The sequence below is a fragment of the Phyllostomus discolor genome, chromosome 7 (assembly GCF_004126475.2).
Source record: "Phyllostomus discolor isolate MPI-MPIP mPhyDis1 chromosome 7, mPhyDis1.pri.v3, whole genome shotgun sequence".
Taxonomy (NCBI): Eukaryota; Metazoa; Chordata; class Mammalia; order Chiroptera; family Phyllostomidae; genus Phyllostomus; species Phyllostomus discolor.
Genome location: NC_040909.2, coordinates 40,459,465 through 40,477,684, shown reverse-complemented (window position 1 = coordinate 40,477,684; position 18,220 = coordinate 40,459,465). Strand labels below are relative to the sequence as shown.

The 18,220-nt window shown below is 42.4% G+C and overlaps 1 protein-coding gene across 1 annotated transcript in view; it reads left to right on the top strand.

Annotated features, from left to right (window-relative positions):
- HRH1 (histamine receptor H1) overlaps window positions 1-15,425 on the top strand; it is a 93,004-nt gene extending 77,579 nt beyond the window's left edge. The window contains 2 exon segments of the mRNA XM_036030798.1: window positions 10,274-10,393; window positions 10,396-15,425. Coding sequence (XP_035886691.1) covers window positions 10,309-10,393; window positions 10,396-11,771 — 1,461 coding nt within the window. The 5' untranslated portion in view covers window positions 10,274-10,308 and the 3' untranslated portion in view covers window positions 11,772-15,425.
- The last annotated feature ends 2,795 nt before the right edge of the window (window positions 15,426-18,220 follow it).

Sequence of the window (18,220 nt, the reverse complement as noted above, 5' to 3'; positions counted from 1 at the left end):
TCTCTCCCTCCACTTCAGCATGCCCAGAGATGAGCCACACCTTGCCTCTGTGGCAGCCTCAGCTCCCAGTTCCCCATCACTTCAGTTCATGAGACCAACAGACTGTCTTGAGAGCACACAATCCCAATTCCAGTTTTCCAAAAGAGAGAGAGAATTGGACTGATTGACTTATTATGGGTCAGATGACAATCTCTGGTCTAATCACATGTGCCCAGTGGTCGGGGTTATGTGGTATAACTATGGCTGCCAGGGCTCACACCGGGGTGGATGACAGTTTTCAGAGAAGGAAGTTTGTTGTGAGCTGAGCAGGTACCCCAAAAGGTGTCTACTCAAGAGTTATTATATCATATTCCATGTTCTGGATCTGATAAACTAGCTTGACATTCCCAGCTCAGGGCTCACAGGTCAAGTTCCTAAAATTTGTTCTTTCTTGACCTGTGTTCAAGTGTTCATGAAAACAAAGGAAACAATTGAATAATTGACATTTAAAAACTAAAAGATTTCATGTGAAAATGCAGCTTTATTCTTCATTTTAAAAAACAGGCATATCTGGGCTTGTAGCAATTGGTGGCATGTGAGTGACAGCGGTACCCTTTGGACAGAGATCATATGCTCCAGGTTACCCCAGTCCTCACCACTCCCTTCTGATCCATATACAGTCCCCTGGAGTAACTTCTCCTCCCTGATGCTGTAGACATTTGAATGTGTGTCGCCACCCCCTGAAAAGCCTATTGGGACCACCGCATGCCCACAAGGTCATATACCTCTTGCATCTTATCCAGAGGATAACTCTTATCCCAGCACTGCCCTAGATGCTAAATCCAAATCCTGCAGCACTGGGCTCATAATAGAATTCTGCTATTTGCAGCCAGTGGCATTGATAAGCCTGGGTGTTTTGTGGAAATTATGCTCTGGCCAGACTCAGTGAGAATATGCAGCATTTGAGGCACCCTCATGCATGATGCCTTTTTCTAAGAATTAGAACAAAGAAATTAATACTCTGACTTACTTGACCAGAATAACCAACCAATGCAAATGTGGCAGACAGTAGAGAAGTTTGGACTGAGAAAAGAAAGGGTACATTCTCACATTTTACTAAAGAAGATAAAAGATGTGCTAAGAATGTGAAAGGTATTTCCTTTTTAAAGACTTTTTCCAGTGGAGTAAACCTAGTTTTTGTTGTTGTTTTTAAAAATTAGTGCAGTTAGTTCTTATTCTCCCTATTATAAAACCAAGACATTCTCATTGTTGAAATCTTGGGAAACACCAAAAAATAATAAACATCAGTCACTACCCAGAGGAAACCAGTGTTAATATAATATAACAGGGATTCACCCTTGCTCTAACCCTCTTAGTTAACAGAATTGGCACTGTCTTGTATGAACAATGTCTGTTGCAAATTTAATCTCATCATAAGCATTTTCCCATATCATTACTGGGGCTCCACAAATATGATTGTCAATGACTGCATGGTATTCTATTCTATAGCTATCCAGTAATATATTTAGTTCCCAAATGTTAGATCATTTCCTATCATAAATAATTTTGCAGTGAGCATTTTTCTGCATAAATTTGTATTCATGTTTTGAATTACCATGAAAGAAATTTCTAACAATCAAGTTTTCAGGAAAAAAATGGGAAAGTTAGCTGAAAGGTATCAATATTCATCAGTAGGACAAATCTTATCTCACTATTTTTGTTGGCTTAAACATCCTTGTGAAAAAGTGCCCACACTGTCTGCACTTAGGTCCTTCTCCCTGTGCCTTCCTTATTCATTTGTGTCTCATTTCCTCAGAACCCATCCAGGAAACCTCTCGAGTATCTATCAGGTGTCAGCCTGGTGCCAGCACAGGAGAATGGCAGTGAGTGAAAGGTGTGGTCCCTGCCATCAAGGAGGGGGCATCCCCTTGATGGTCACAGGTATCACACTTCGGAAGCAGAAGTAGTGGACAAATTCCATGTCTTAAACAGGCTCCCTATTTTCTTAGGGAGAATCAGCTAAAGATAGTATAAGATAGGTGGTATAAAGATCAGTATTAGAAGTGCCGTGGGTACACAGAAAAAGGAACAACTAAGTGCTTCAAGGCAAAAGGGTGCTCCAGGCATTGGAGATGGCACAGGCAAAGGCACAGAAGTATAAAAGAGCTTCCTTTCGCCGTGGCCCCAACATGGCCCCAACATGTCTTTCCAGACTGATCATTCCACATTCTAGTCCACTTACAAGGATTTCCTCCTAATTCATTGAACTCAGCTGTGTAATTTTTTTTAATCCTCATTCAAGTATATGTTTATTGATTTTAGAGAAAGAGGAAGGGGGAGAGAGAGAGATATGTATGTGACAGAGAAACATCAATTGGTTGCCCCCAATATGTGCCCCAATGGGGATTGATCTCGCAACCTAGGTATGTGCCCTGACAGGGAATTGAACCCACAACCTTTTGGTGTATAGGACAGTGCTCCAATCAGCTGAGCCACCTGGCCAAGGCTCAGCTGTGCACTTTCATTCTTTCTTTTACTTATCCTTAAATTCCTCTTCCTTCCTCCTGGTGAATTTCTACTCGTCCTTTTCTGATGTTTTTCTTGACATCAACACTACCTTGGGAGAGGCAGTTGCTTCCTCCTTTGTCCTGTCACCTACTTTGATCTTACCTCAGTCATCACACTTCTCCCAGCTGAATTCTAGAATTTTTAATTCAATATTTGATGCTGTTTATCTTTCTTTTTATGCTAATTGACAAAGTTCTTAAAGTCAGAGGCAGAGTAACTGTTAGGATTCCATTTGGCTGTGTGTGATTAGCTAATCCAGAAGTGGAGAGAGAGTCCTGGCTGGTAGGGGAGCCCCATTATCATCAGAGACCTCAACTTTTTCCAAATCATAACTTTACCTTTCTCATTTTGTGGCTCTTCCTCATGGTCCCAAGATAGCTGCTTAAGCTCTGTTTATCCTGTCAACATTCCAGCCAGTTGGAATGAAAGAAAGGCCACAGAAAAGGTCACATTCTCCCTTTTATGTTGCTTTCAGAAAGTTGCAAACAACATTTTATTTCCATTTCTTTGTGACTTAGTCATATAGCAATCCCCAGCTACAAACGAGCCTGGGAAATGTAGTCTTTATTGCAGGCAGCCATGTACTCAGCTAAAAGCAGAAGTCTATTCCTAAGCAGAGGAGAACTGATATTAGATGACTATTAGCAGTTTCTAACATAGTGAAAAACAGCAAAAGATCAGGGATGATCCCACTGAACCAGACTGGGTTGGCTGGGGCTTCCCTGGGTCACTCACGAAGGAATTGAAGGAAACACAGCAGCGACTATTAACTGAGCATTTCCTGTATGTCAGGTGCTATACTAAGTGCTTGCTTTATCCCCTTTTCAGAGGTGAGGAAAACTGAGTCTTGGTGAGGTGAACTATCTCGACCACCTAACTGGAGCAGGAAGAGGATTAGAGCAGAGCTCTACTAGTTCATAAAGCACTTGGGTTCTTAACTGATGCCCGATTCTACCACCCAAATGACCCAAGCCATGTGTGGACCAGCAGTGCTAAAATGGGAGGGGGTGAAGCCACTGGGAAATCTCTCCAAACCCTCAAATTCCTCTTGCCTCCTCTTTTTTGCTATTAGCAAAGATCCTTGCCCATAAGTCTCTTTTATCTAAAACCAATGTCTGCAAGTTTTTCTTAGGAAAATAATCACCACTGAGAAAGTAGGAGTATTTTGGAATCAGATCCAGGCCTGTTCTTCTCTCATCATGGGGAGCTTACTATCTCTCAAGGCAACTCATTGCATTGTTAGATAATATTTGTTTTTAGAAAGTCTTTCCTTATCTTGAGCTGAAAGCTGTATTCTTTGGCATATTCTTCAGTTAGTTCAGTGGTTCTCAGTGAAGGATCATTTTGCCCCCCAGTGGATATCTGGCAATGTCGAGAGGTATTTTTGGTTGTCATGACTAGAAGTGGAGGAGAGGTGTCACTGGCATCTAGTGAGCAGAGGCCGGGGATGCCGCTAAACATCCAACCAATGCACATGACAGCTCTTCACAATAATTATCAACTTCAAAATGTCAATACACTGAAGGTTGAAAAACTCTGAGTTAAATCAAACTAGGTTCGAGTCTTGGCTTCACCAACGGCTTTCTAGCTGTGTGACCCCTGCGAGCCTGAGCTGACCGTTTCCTCTTCTCTACCTTGAAGATCATCAGAATACCTCCCTATGGGCTTGTGGTGGGCATTCAATAACTGATATCTAAAAAGCCCAGGGCTTAGCTTCTTACTGTTAAAGTTGCTCCAGTCCGTGCTTCCAGGATGTGAAAGGAATGCTGACTACTTTTGTTTATCTGCTTGGCACTTGGACCTGATTGGATTAGACTGTTTGTTGTTTGTAATCACTCTAGTAAAAGTCCCACTGTAGCAAATGGTTTCAGAATAGGCTAGTTGCCTTGTTTGTACACAGAAGTCTCTGGCAGAAATAGGGTCAATTTCTGCTTGTTGCTGAGTAGAAGTTACCTAGAGGTTAGCAGAGCACTGTCTCCACTGATCCTCAACAGCCCAGGGAGGGATGTCACAATATTTTTCCTACATGATGGCTGAGGAAATTGGAGACCTGGCTGCTTACTCATGCTCCACACAGCCTCTCAAGTGGCAGAGCCTGGATGAAAGGAGAGGGCTTTCCTTCCATCACCTGTTTTGCTACAGATATGGTGCTATACAGAACCCACAGGTTCCCACCTTCTCAAAATGCCCTGTCCAAAGTGCCTCTTCTAGCTACCATTCTCTGTCCTCAGAAGCATAGCCTCTGGCCAGCCAGCACCCTTTCTGAAGCCTGGCCTGGACCCCAGAAGGGCAGCTCAGAACCCGATGGGGTCCTGACAGGTTGTGGGGAGCGTGGCCTCCTGTGTGGCAGGAGGTGCAGTGAGTATCCATGTCCCCAAACACCTCCCACACTCTGTTAGAATTATCTCACTGAGTAGAGCCTGTTCAGGGACTGGGTGAGAGGAAGAGAGACTAGGAATGACTTAATGGGTCTGTGGCCTGGGTAGCCACACAGGCCCTGAGCTCAGGATTCCCGAGCTTGGCTTAATGTTCTGCTGTCTCCATCTTGTAATTCTTAACAATATTTTATTTTCAATTTGTACTGGGCCCTGCAAATTATTCAGCTGGTTCTGATGTGGCCAGCCCTGTTGTCCTCTTGGCTGCCTGCCCTGTGGGGCCTGCTTTTTTTCAGGCTCAGTGCTGGGGTCACATGTTCCTTCCCTCAGGATTTCTCTTCCTCCCCTGCCACCGCCTCCCCTCAGCATTCATCAGAAGAGGCAAGCCTCCAAGTGCCATTTGTATGCTGTGTGGGTGCTGCAATAGCCTTTCCTGGAGTCCTCTTTCAGAATCCTGTGGTTTAGAACAAAAGTGGGTTTGCTTGCTTCTGAAATAGAGCACTGAGCTGAAAGGAAGCTTTCACCAGTAAGTATCTGTTGAATTAATAAGTTCTGAGCTGAGATATTTCAGACCATCCTGCCTCTCACTATTTATTCACTTAACAAATATTTATTGATCTTTTGCTTTTATGTTTATGCAAAATAACATGTCCGAACTATAAGGGAGAAAATGTGATAAAGTATTGAGCTTACAGTGATAGACGAGGAAGATAACCTTATGCTGTATTAATTTTCTTCAACATTTTATTATGAAAATTATCAATGAAATAGAAAAGTTAGAAGCATTATACAGTAAACATCCATATACCCACTGCCCAGGTTGTAAATTGACATTTTGCTTTTTTCTTTAACACATCTGTTTGTTCGTCCATTCTTTTAACCAGTCATCCATCCAACATGTTTTTTGATTCCTTTCAAAGTTACAGACATCAGTAGATTCTACCCCTAACTAAACACTTGATACACAACACTAATTTTTACTTCAGTGATCTCAATTCAATCATAAAATTCTTTCTTTTTTAATGAAAAAAGGAAAATATATAGATTTTCATATAAAAACAAATCATTTTCTCTCAAATAATATTATGGAATGATAGTTTATGCACGATGGGAAAAAATACTGATTCTCCTCTGTGCGCAATAAGCCAAAGAGAGAGATAACAGAGAGGGAAATTTCCTCAAGGCAATGAGGAAAACAGGAATGAGTCACTTCTGTAGGAGGGGAAGGTCAAATGGCCTTGGGAAGGCCAAGCTATGGTAGTGTTTGAGGGAACCATTTCCTGCTTCCTTCCAATCAAAACAAAACAAAACAAAAATCCTAGAGATGATACTGCTTTCACCTTCTTTCCCTCTTCCTGAGGTGGACTGTGGACCATTCCAAGGGGTTTCGGCTTGGTCAGGGTTGAAGGTGTATTGACTGGGTTTCGGATGTAGCAGTGGAAAAGAAGGACAGGCTGAAGCTGTAACTTTGGGAGCTGTCTTCACAGAGGTTGTGGGGTAGCAGACGTGAGTGGATAAGGCCTCTGGGACTGACAGCTTAGAGTAACAGGAACTGAGGGCAGGGCTGGGACATAGGAGGAGAAGGTGATACTGTTGAAGAAGTCAGAGGAGGCACACTCAAAGAAGTCAGAGTGTTTCTCTGACTGGCCATTCAGAGTTGGAGAAGAACATGGGAAAATACCTAAAACAAGACTCTAAAAAGGAGATCTGGACAAGCCTTTAGAGATCACCTACCCCACCCTTCACATTTGACCAACGAGAAAATGCAGGCTGAGACATCACTCAGAAAATTAGTGGCAGAGGTAGGCAAAATCCAGGCCACCCAAGTGGTATTTTTCCAACAAAGTAAATCAATGGGTTTCTTCCACAAGGACCAAATGTCTTGGCTTTGATGTTTATCTTCAAAAAATATGAATTTGACTTCTGGCCAAGATGGAGGTGTAGGTAGACACACAGTGTCCCCTCGCACAACCAAATTAAAGACAACAAAAATTGAGAAACAAACAAAAAAAAACCAAACCAGAACTGACAGAAAATTGAACTGTAGGGAAGTCTGACAACCAAGGAGTTAGAAACATTCATCCAGTCTGGTAGGAGGGGTGGAGTCAGGCACCTGGTGGAAAGGGATTGCAGCAAAGGCAGGTGCACAAGGCAGCAGCTGACGGATCCCAGGCACAGGGTGGCAGCGGGAAGACCCAGTGAGGCACTCAGGGCGGCTGGCTGACTGAGCAGTCCCACATTCGCGCACAGACAAACCAGGTGAAGTTGGGGAGCGAGACAGACCTCACAGAGTAGGACCCCAGCTTGGAGAAATAAAGCCTCAAAACACCAATTGAAAACACCTATAGGGGTTGAGGTGCAGGGAGAAACTCCCAACCTCACAGGAGGGTTCACTGGAGAGACCCACAGGGTCCTAGAATGTACACAAGCCCACCCACCTGGGAATCAGCACCAGAAGGGCCCAATTTGCTTGGGGAAGCGGTGGAAGTGACTGAAATCCAGCAGAGAGTGGAGCAAGCGCCATAGTTCCCTCTTGGACCCTGTCCCCATAGGCAGCGTCACAACCCAGTGACTGGGCTGACTCGTCCTGGTGAACACCTAAGGTTCTGCCCCTCATAAGTAAGAGGCATGACAAGACAAAAAGGAAATGGCCCAAATGGAAGAACAGATCAAAGTCCCAGAAAAAATACAACTAAGCAATGAAGAGATAGCCAACGTATCAGATGCACAGTTCAAAGCACTGGTGAGCAGGATGCTCACAGAATTGGTTGATTTTGGTCACAAATTTGATGAAAAAATGAAGGCTACGCTAAGTGAAATGAAGGAAAACCCACAGGGAACCAACAGTGATGGGAAGGAAACTGGGACTCAGGTCAATGGAGTGTGCCAAAAGGAAGAAAGAAACAACCAAACAGAAAAGAATGAAGAAACATGAATTCAAAAAAAAATAAGGAGAGGCTTAGGAACCTCCAGGACACCTTGAAACATTCCAACATCCGAATTATAGGAGTACCAGAAGGGGAAGAAGGAGAGCAACAAGTGGGCAAGTTATTTAAACAAATAATAAAGGAAAACTTCCCCAATCTGGCAAAGGAACTAGACTTCTAGGAAGTCCAGGAAGCTCAGAAAGTCCCAAAGAAGTTGGACCCAAGGAGGAACACACCAAGGCACATCATAATTACATTTCCCAAGATTAAAATGAAGGAGAAATTCTGGCTGGCGTAGCTCAGTGGATTGAGCGTGGGCTGCGAACCGAAGTGTTGCAGGTTCGATTCCCAGTTAGGGTACATGCCTGGGTTGCAGGCCATGACCCCCAGCAACCACACATTGATGTTTCTCTCTCCCTTTCTCCCTCCCTTCCTGCTTTAAAAAATAAATAAATAAAATCTTTAAAAAAAAGAAAAATATAAATATAATGGGGATTAATAGACTAAATAGAAAGATTTAAAAAAATGAAGGAGAGAATTCTAGAAATAGCAAGAGATAAGGGGACAGTCACCTACAAAGGAGTTCCCATCAGACTGTCAGCTGATTTCTCAAAAGAAACCTTACAGGAAAGAAGGGGCTGGAAAGAAGTATTCCAAGTCATGAAAGGCAAGGACCTACATCCAAGATTGCTCTATCCAGCAAAGCTTTCATTTAGAATGGAAGGGCAGATAAAGCGCTTCTCCAATAAGGTCAAGTGAAAGGAGTTCATCATCACCAAGCCCATATATGAAATGTTAAAGGAACTTATCTAAGACAAAGAAGATAAAAAACATGTATAGTAAAATGACAGCAAACTCAAAATTATTAACAATCAAAAAAAAAACAAAGCAAAAACAAACTAAGCAAACAACTAGAACAAGAGCAGAACCACAGAAATGGAGATTACATGGAGGGTTAGCAACAGGGGAATGGGAGGAAGAGAGGGGGAAAGGTACAGAGAATAAGTAGCATAGATGGTAGAAAATAGACAGGGGGAGGGCAAGAATAGTATGGGAAATGTAGAAGCTAAAGAACTTATGACACATGGACATGAACTAAAGGGGGAGGAGAATGTGGGTGGGAGAGGGTGTGCAGGGTGAAGGGGAATGAAGGGGGAGAAATGGTACCACTATAATAGCATAGTCAATAAAATAAAATTTTAAAAAATATGAATTTGGCCAGGATTTTATCTGGCTCTTCCTTAATGTAAAACTAGTACTTTTCTAAATTACTGAGATTTATAATCACTGTTAGTGTTTCTCAGTCTTCTTTAAACTTACCAGTTTAAAGAATATAAATATAAAAATATAAAATATAAATATAAAAAATCTAACAACCCCTTCTAGAAATTTTAATACCTACTTCTACTTCCCACCCCAACTGAGGAGTACCAATAACAGGATACAATATGTTTTCAGTATAGACTCACTAGCAAAAGAGGTGTTACATGTGACTTTGCATAGTTTTATGCAATAAAATTTTTTCAAATATAAAAAATAAGAGACCAGAAATACACTTTCTCAAATAACAACCCTCTCCCCATTTGAGAACCATTTGTCTAAAGAGATGGGGTCATTTTATTTTACACTTAGTGTACCCTTGAAACCTCCTCCATATCAGTTTAGGGGTGCTTTTAATTACAAGTAAAAATTCACACAATAGTTACTTAAGTAAAGAAGATATTTAATTACTTCCCATAGTAACCAGTGTGGAGAAAGAGGATTCCAGATTCTGTTCAGCAACCAGTAATAACAGGACTCTCTAGTTTAGCATCTCAGTGGTTTTCTTGGTGTTTCCCTTATGGTCCCAAGATGACCTCTATGGCCCTAAGCATCACTTCCTGTAGGGAAGAAGGCCGGCAAGTAAGAAACAATGCTTTTCCTTGTTTTGAGCATTTGTTAGAAAGGAAGCACTTTCCAGAATCCCATGCCAAGAGACTTTATCATCTACTTCCTTGGCCACAGTTGTGTCTCCTAACCCACTGCTAGACCAGCTACTGGCAATGAGAAACTAGAGCACTATATTCAGCTTAGACCAATCATGAGGCAGCACACCTTCTCAACATGTGTAACATGGGACATATATACACTTGACCTTGTTTTTGCTCAACCCCCTAACTAGAATGTAAGCACCTTGAGGGCAGAGATTTTAGTTTCATTCACTGCTATAGTCCCAATACCTGGAACAATGCCAGGAATTCAATAAATAGTCACAAAAGGCAGGAAGGAATAAGTGACTAAGGAAGAAGGGGGTAAAGGCTGTAGGCAACCAGTGTGTCCACTGCCCCTGAGAACACACAACCCTAGTGTGTGTGTTCAATGTGATGGGACTAAGTGACTACTGATCATCAAGACTCTAACCTTAATCCTTGTCTTTCCTCCCAGGGAGTGAGTCATAGCTGGAGGTTGCACTTGTGCCAATGACCCTTCCCAATTCCTCCAGTGTCACAGAAGACAAGATGTGTGAAAGCAACAAGACCATCAATGCCAGCCCCCAACTGATGCCCTGGTGGTGGTCCTGAGCATCATCTCCTTGGTCACTGTGGGGCTCAACCTGCTGGTCCTGTACGCTGTGCGGAGGGAGCGGAAGTTACACACTGTGGGGAACCTGTACATCATTAGCCTCTCAGTGGCAGACCTGATTGTGGGAGCTGTTGTCATGCCCATTAACATCCTCTACCTCTCCATGCCTGAGTTGCCCCTGGTCTTGCCACTCTGCCGCTTTTGGCTTTCCATGGACTATGTGGCCAGCACAGCATCCATTTTCAGTGTCTTCATCTTGTGCATTGATCGCTACCGCTCTGTCCAGCAGCCCCTCAAATACCTGAGGTATCGCACCAAGACCCGAGCATTGGCCACCATCTTGGGGGCCTGGTTTCTCTCCTTCCTCTGGGTCATTCCCATTCTGGGCTGGCATTACTTCATGCCACAGATGTCAAAGCACCAGAAGGGCAAGTGTGAGACAGACTTCTACGATGTCACCTGGTTCAAGATCATGACTGCCATCATCAACTTCTATCTGCCCACCTTGCTCATGCTTTGGTTCTACGCCAAAATCTACAAGGCTGTACAGAGGCACTGTCAGCACCGGGAACTTATCAATGGGTCCCTGCCTTCATTCTCTGAAATTAAGTTGAAACCAGAGAACCCCAACGTGGGGGTCAAGAAACCAGGGAAGAAGTCTCCCTGGGAGGTTCTGAAAAGGAAACCAAAAGTTGATGGTGGTGGACCTGTTTTGAAGCCACCATCTGAAGACCTAAAGGAGATGAAATCTCCAGGTGTCTGCAGCCAAAAGGAGGATGAGGAAGTGGACCAACTCCATTCTGTCCCACTTAATATTGTGCAAACACAGACTGAGGCAGAGGAGAATGGCAACAGCTATGTAGCCATCAACCAGAGCCAGAGCCAGCTTGAGACGAGTGAGCAGGGCCTGACCATGCATGCAGCCACAGAGATGTCAGAGGATCAGATACTAGGTGATAGCCAGTCCTTCTCTCCTACAGACTCAGACACCCCCCCAGAGTCAGCATCGGGGAAAGACAAAACAAGAAGTAGGCCTAGCATAGGCCTCAATTATATCAAGTTCACATGGAAGAAGCTCCGCTCACATTCGAGACAATATATGTCTGGGCTGCATGTGAACCGAGAACGGAAGGCTGCCAGACAATTGGGTTTTATCATGGCAGCCTTTATCCTTTGCTGGATTCCTTACTTCATTTTCTTCATGGTCATTGCCTTCTGCAAGAACTGTTGCAATGAACATGTGCACATGTTCACCATCTGGCTAGGATACATCAACTCCACACTGAATCCTCTCATTTACCCTTTGTGCAATGAGAACTTCAAGAAGGCATTCAAGAAAATTCTGCACATTCACTCCTAAGGGAGGCTACAGGGGGATGCAACTAAGTGTCGCTTAGGATGTCCCTGAAGAAAATGGAGGGTGAAGGCTTATGAGTTGCCAGGTACCTTGGCTTTCTGGAGTCAGAATAGTCTTAGGGGCTGGGTCATCTGGAAACTTCTTAGGCACCACTGGAAGAACTGCAGAGGGCAGTGGTCAGCAGAGAACGTACTCTGAGTACAAAGCAGAGCATTTCTAAGAGAATCGAATCTGAATGAGTGCCCCTGCTTCTCAGGAAAAGTGGGAGCCTCAGACTCTTATTTTAATTCAAGTTTTCAGAATTATATTAACTGGCAATTGAAGGGACACGTGGGTAGAGTTCCTCTGGATAATTAGACAGAACTCTAGAGCCTTCCTGGAATGGAGCTATATGACTGTGCAGAGACCTCACATGTGCAGATAGATGCTGACCCCTTCCAGGGGTCACCGTGAGAGGCATAACAGCTATTCCACTGTGATGGCCACCTCTCAGAACACCTCTCTTCTGAGCCTCTTTAATGGCTTTCTCCAGAACCGATGTCTGAACCACCCTGGAATTCTGCCTTATTCTTACTTACATATGTCTCAGAGTTGATAGGAAATTATGCAACTTGCACACTCATTGTTTTCAACCCCAAATTCCTTTTAGCTTTTAAAAAAAGATGATAAAAGCTGCCCTCAAAAGAAAGGGAAAAGAAGTTTTTAATGGTTTCACATTAAAACATTAAAAAAATGGAATGGGAGAAGAAAGCCATATATCCTGAGTGCTGTGCCAGGTTTATCTATTTAAGCCCCGTGACACCCCACAAGAGGGGGGTGGTATAAAGAGAGAAGCAAACTGAGGTGCAGCAAGGTGAAATAAAGTGCCCAAGATCACATAGCTAGTTATGTGAAAGAGCCAGAATGAAAACCCTGTGGGGTTCCAGCTCCTTGCACACATTTTCCCCCCAAAAGCAAAATTTTGTCCTATTAAGTACACACACACACACACACAATATTCCTGCAAGTGGTGGCGATTCTCAAAAGAATATATTGTGAGCAGGAACAGCTGACAGAATATGTCTGCAGCCATCGAAGGTGATACTTCGGAGGGGTGGTGTATTACTTATGTGTGTTCTGCTGTGTTTGTCCAAAAGTGGTCATGTTCTTTTATAGTCACATCTCTCAAGTAAAAACTAGCAAAGGCATGTAAACTGTTTACTAGAGTAAACAGTTTTACTCTAGTGCTTATGTTGCAGTCTGGTGATCATTTATATTTTAAAATTTGATGCTAAATTGTAATATATGTAGCAAATGGAGTGCCCATACAAGCTGGTATTTTGTGTTCTTGTGTTATGTCTTGTGTTCTTGTTTGCATGATCTGTTAAAATGAGAGATGTTTTTACCTACCTAAAATATGATATTTAAGACTATACTGTTTTACTTATTTAATATCACCATTCTGAGTCTCTTGGACAGAGATGTATTGAAAGTATTATCAAATGTTACAAGAACTGATATAGGGTTTCTCTTTGGGTTTTGATCACATTTGTAAATGTCTCTAGAAAAGGACTTACTTTTTATAACTAGCTTCATCTCACTCTGCTTTGCATCCCCAAAAGCTCTTCTTGTTCAAAACTGTGGGAGCTAAGTCAACTTTAATTCTGGTTTTAGAAGCTGCAGCTGTCTTTTTCCAGGTCAGAAGCTGTCTCTCAGAAGGCCTGTGAAAACATTCCTCCCTGGGATCCCTTAGGACCAAGGAATACCTAAAAAAGATCACTCTACACAGACAAATGGCCAAGTGCTCATCATTTATGTTGATGAACAGTTAAGGAAGCCAGTGAAGAGAAGTTGTTATGAGCTCCAATTTTGGTTCAAAGACACCTGGGTTTGAGTTTGACAACAACAAGAAACAATCAATATAAATTGTCAGAGCATAAAGAACCAGGTCCATGCATTACTGTATACAGTGTTTACAATACTTGTACTGTGGCTGGTACACAGAGAGGACTCATGTGGTTTTCATACAAGTGAGCATATGCTTTGTGCCAGACTTTGTATTTTACCATTGTTACCTGATTTAACCTTTATACCAATCTCCATATTTTCACAAATAGACAAACTGAAGCACAGAGGCGTTAAGGACCAGCTGTAAGATCTGATTCTGGAATGTGCTTCCTTGCCACAGTATCAACCTTCTATTCCAACTCCTATCTGAATGATTGAATTAATTTTTAATGTATGAAAGGACTAAATTTATAAGAGATAACTCAGTCCCAGTCCATTCAGCAAATAATCAGTGGCTGATGGCCTGACCAAAATCTGGTTGAAACCAACCTAAATATTAAAGTAAATATCTTCTAGGACAAGGCTGTTATAGAGACCTTGATTGTTGATAAGAACATGCAGATTTAGAAGCTCTTTTGGGTTTCTTTTTACAGGCTTAAAGCTGGTCAGCTTAACGCCATTTCCTCATTTGGCCAGTTTGGCCAAATTTACCACAGGCTGGTTCTTTAACTATTTACAAGGTTTACAACAATGCATATAGGATGAGGCTTTTAAGAACACTTCTCTACAATTGTTGAGAAGGTATAGTAACTGATTCTCATTTTCTTTCACAGCCACATATTGAGGAAGGTTTAATATGCGTTGTCCCCAGCACACTGCTGCTGCAGGGGTAGACTGAGTTGTAGAGAGAGGAGAAATATAGGTGATGAGACTAAGGGTAAGAGAAGGGGAAAAGAGGGGTAGAAATTAGAAGAAACTAGAGCAGACGGGAAACAGAGGATCATAGAGGACAGACGAAGGGGAAGAGATGGTGGACACTGAGGGAAAAGAGGTTGAGATGGATGTGCAGAAGGACAGAGAAGGGGAGAGATTCAGGGGAAGATAGAGAAGATTAAGAGAGATGGAAATAGTTGGGGGGAGTCAAAGGGAGAAACTGAGGAATGGGAAGGGAGACACAAAAGAAAAAGTGGAGTGGGGGACAGAAAGAGTGTAAACCAGGTAGCATAGCATACACTCAAGAAAAAAAATCTACAGGTGCGCGAAAGGCAGCCACACATTGATGTTTCTCTCCCTGTCTTTCTCCTTCCCTTCCCCTCTATCTAAAAATAAATAAGTAAAATATTTAGAAAAAAGAAAAATCTACATTCAAGAACATATTCTTTATGAATGTATTCATAAGTTAAATTTATTCAAAGGAAGACAACTATTTTTAGCTTTTGATAACAGAAAATTCCTTCAACTGCTTCTCTGAAGACACATGAAAACCAGTCAACTACAACAGCACATAAATCTTTAAAAGCTTGGGAAGCCAATCCATCCAATAGAAATTGCTATAAACCTTAGAAGTTGGTAGCATTAGCAAAGTGTGTGTTCAGAAAATCCATGAGTCTGCAAATTGGCTACTTGGCTTGCAGAAAATTGCTGGTCTCTTTTTTGAAGGAAGTAGATTTAATAGTCACAACAAAGGGTGAAAAGATTCTGGGGCTCTCCTGGCTACAATACACTCTAAGCTCTATAAAGAAAAAAAAAACACTGTTAAGATCTAACTCGTCAACAAGTCATTCCACAATGTCTCTGGATTTCAAAACCTAAGTTGTATGGCATATGGTTCCTATCTGTGGGGATTATGTACTCTCCTCAACTGAACTATAATATAAGAATGAAAGTAGACTGACCTGAGTCACTTGAATAAACATCGTTGTCTTGTTCTCCTGCTGAGTCTGAGAACATCCTCTACATTTTTATGGCTTCTGGTCTTGCACTTTTCTTGATGCTCCACCATCTTGGTGCCTCAAAGGTCTGTCTCCCCTATCCTGGGCAACAGGGCAGGTCTTCTGCTCTGAGCCTCACCCTAAGTCCCTGCTAACAAGAAGGCCACATTTGTGACTTGAGTGACCACTTATTTGGGATGCCCAGACATCATCTGTTAATTTAACAAATACTTCTTAAACACTTCCTGGGCTAGTCCTTTGTCCAGGCACTAGGAAAAAATGGAGAACAAGAGCTACTTTAGGGTTGAAGTGATAGAAACCAGCTTTGTGAGTGGCTACTGAGGTGTTCTGTAGAATCCAATAATGTTTTGGATGACCTTGCCTGGGGAAGGGCTTGAGCCACATCAGCCACAGGAACCTCAACAGAAGTTCCCTCGAGAATACTGCTATTGACCTATGTGATTTATTCCTATTCCTAGTCTCTATGAGCATCAGTTCAAACATCCAAAGCTTAGGGTAAAGAATTGTCCTGTGTTCGCCTCAGCTGCAGTCAACTGTAAATAGGGGGTGGGTTAGGGGGAGCAGGTGGCACATGCGGTACGAACATGGCTGGAGGACAACAGTTCCCAGAGAAGTGAGAAAGATCTGTTGTGAGCTGGGCAGAAACCCCCAAATATCTTAATTATAAGGCTCTCAAAGTCCAGCAAGGGAAACAAGCTTATAAAAAAACTAATTTCAACCTGTCCTCGTATATGCTTAATAGAGTGAAGCCTAGAGGTGGTGGTTGTCAGGTATGCCTTCACATAGCAGGTGACATCCCTACTGGTTTTTTAAAAGTCAAATACATTCCATTAAATATATACAATAAAAATGCACCGATTTAAGAGGTCCATCTCAATCAAGATACATAGAATACTACTATCATCCCTGAAGGTTGCTCATGCCCCTTTGCAGACAATACCTCCCTTTATGCCTCAGGCAAACACTGATCTCACTTCTATCACTATAGATTAGTTTTTCTGATTCTAGAACTTAACATAAGTGAAATCATATTATATGTTCTCTTTCCCCATCAACATTTTGTCTAAGATTCACTCACATTTCAACTGGATTTTGAAGATGAAGAAAGGTTAGACAAGCAGAGAAACTGTGAGGATATTGCAGATGAAAAGATAAATGAGGAGAATGTGCTTTAAACACCAGAATTAGTTTAGTGTGACCCAAACATGGAGTTTGAGGGAGCAGTGGCAGAAGAGGAAACTGACAGAGTGGAAGAGTTGAGAATAACAAATTTTATTTGAGCCCCATGCTCTTAAAAAACAGCAACAGTTAAGAAATCCCTCCCCCACTCAACACACACACACTTTTGTGCTTCAGAAATGGTTCACTGCAGAGAAACATCAATTCTCATGGCTTAGATAAGACTCATGGATGCTTCCTTGTCTACCTGTGGCAAAGGTCAGAAAGTCTTTAATTTTTATTCTTTGCCTTATAAATGATTAGCTGAACTACTTGTCCCCATCGATCAAGCCAAAAAATGCCTATTAACCAACTTTAGTTAAGCTTCTGTTATTCCCCAGGCTCCTTAATTTGGACCCTACCATGGGCTGAGGGATGAGGCACTTACAACCCCTGTTGAGCACAGGCTGGACACTGACAACAGTGTGGTAACAGCCATGGGGTAGGGCAATGGGGACATAGGGTTCTGGGTGGAGGTGGAAGAGGGTATAGCGGGGATAAATGGTGATGGAAAAAAATAAAGTAAAATAAAATAAAAGAAATAGCATTTGGAGGAAAAACAGTCTCTGATTGACTGTTTTTGATCAAGCCACCCTTTCTTCCCACTTTCCCAAGCCCAGTTGCTTCTAGTCTTCTTCCCTCTTCCCTAGGGAAGAAACTCTTTTTGCCTAACCTTTGAGACATAAGCAGATCTTTGGTCAGAGGGGTCTCCCTATTGCAAAATTTCCCTACGTTTTGCAGTAGTCTCTCCCCTCTCCTACCCCACCCTGTATACATATCCTTTCAAATAAAGTATCTCCTTAATAAGTAAAACAAGCTTCGATTAGAATCCTGGCCCAAAAGTTCTTTATTTTTTCTTCAGCAAGCCCCTCAACTTTTCCTTGCCTCCATTCTTTCATATGCGAAATGGGGATAACACCTACAATACTTTTCTGGACCTTTAAGTGACAATTAGTGATGTGAAAACCTGCAAACATGGTAGATAATAAATAGCTGTCATTACTCTTGTTATTATGAGTCTATAGAGCTACATGAGAGTCACTTTACGAATGCCCTAATGTATCAGATTAGGTTTATACTCACTATTGTATGTTCGACACCAGTTCACTGCTTGGCACACAGAACACGCTCAATAAATAATTTAGATGAATAACTTTTTCCCATTAACAACGGAGAGCTATGAGAATAATGCCTAGTTTAGAAAGAGATGGCTGGTCACTGTCGACTTTCATTGCCTTTTACCTATTAAAATTCTCATCTTCTGTCTACCCAACACCTGTCTCCTAATGGCCCCTAGAATACATTTGGTGCTGCCTCTTCTGGAGCGCTTTTTTAAAAGCCTAAGGGGCATATACTGGTACACGATCCCAGGTCTAATAAGGGAAAGTCTCTCGAGAAAAGCTCTCACCAGGGCGCCTCTCCCACCTCCAGATGCCCCGCCTTCCCTACGAATCAAGTTCCTCCCACTCAGCCAGGTGCTAGGGTCTCATTTACCAGGCTGGCCCGCAGCTCTGT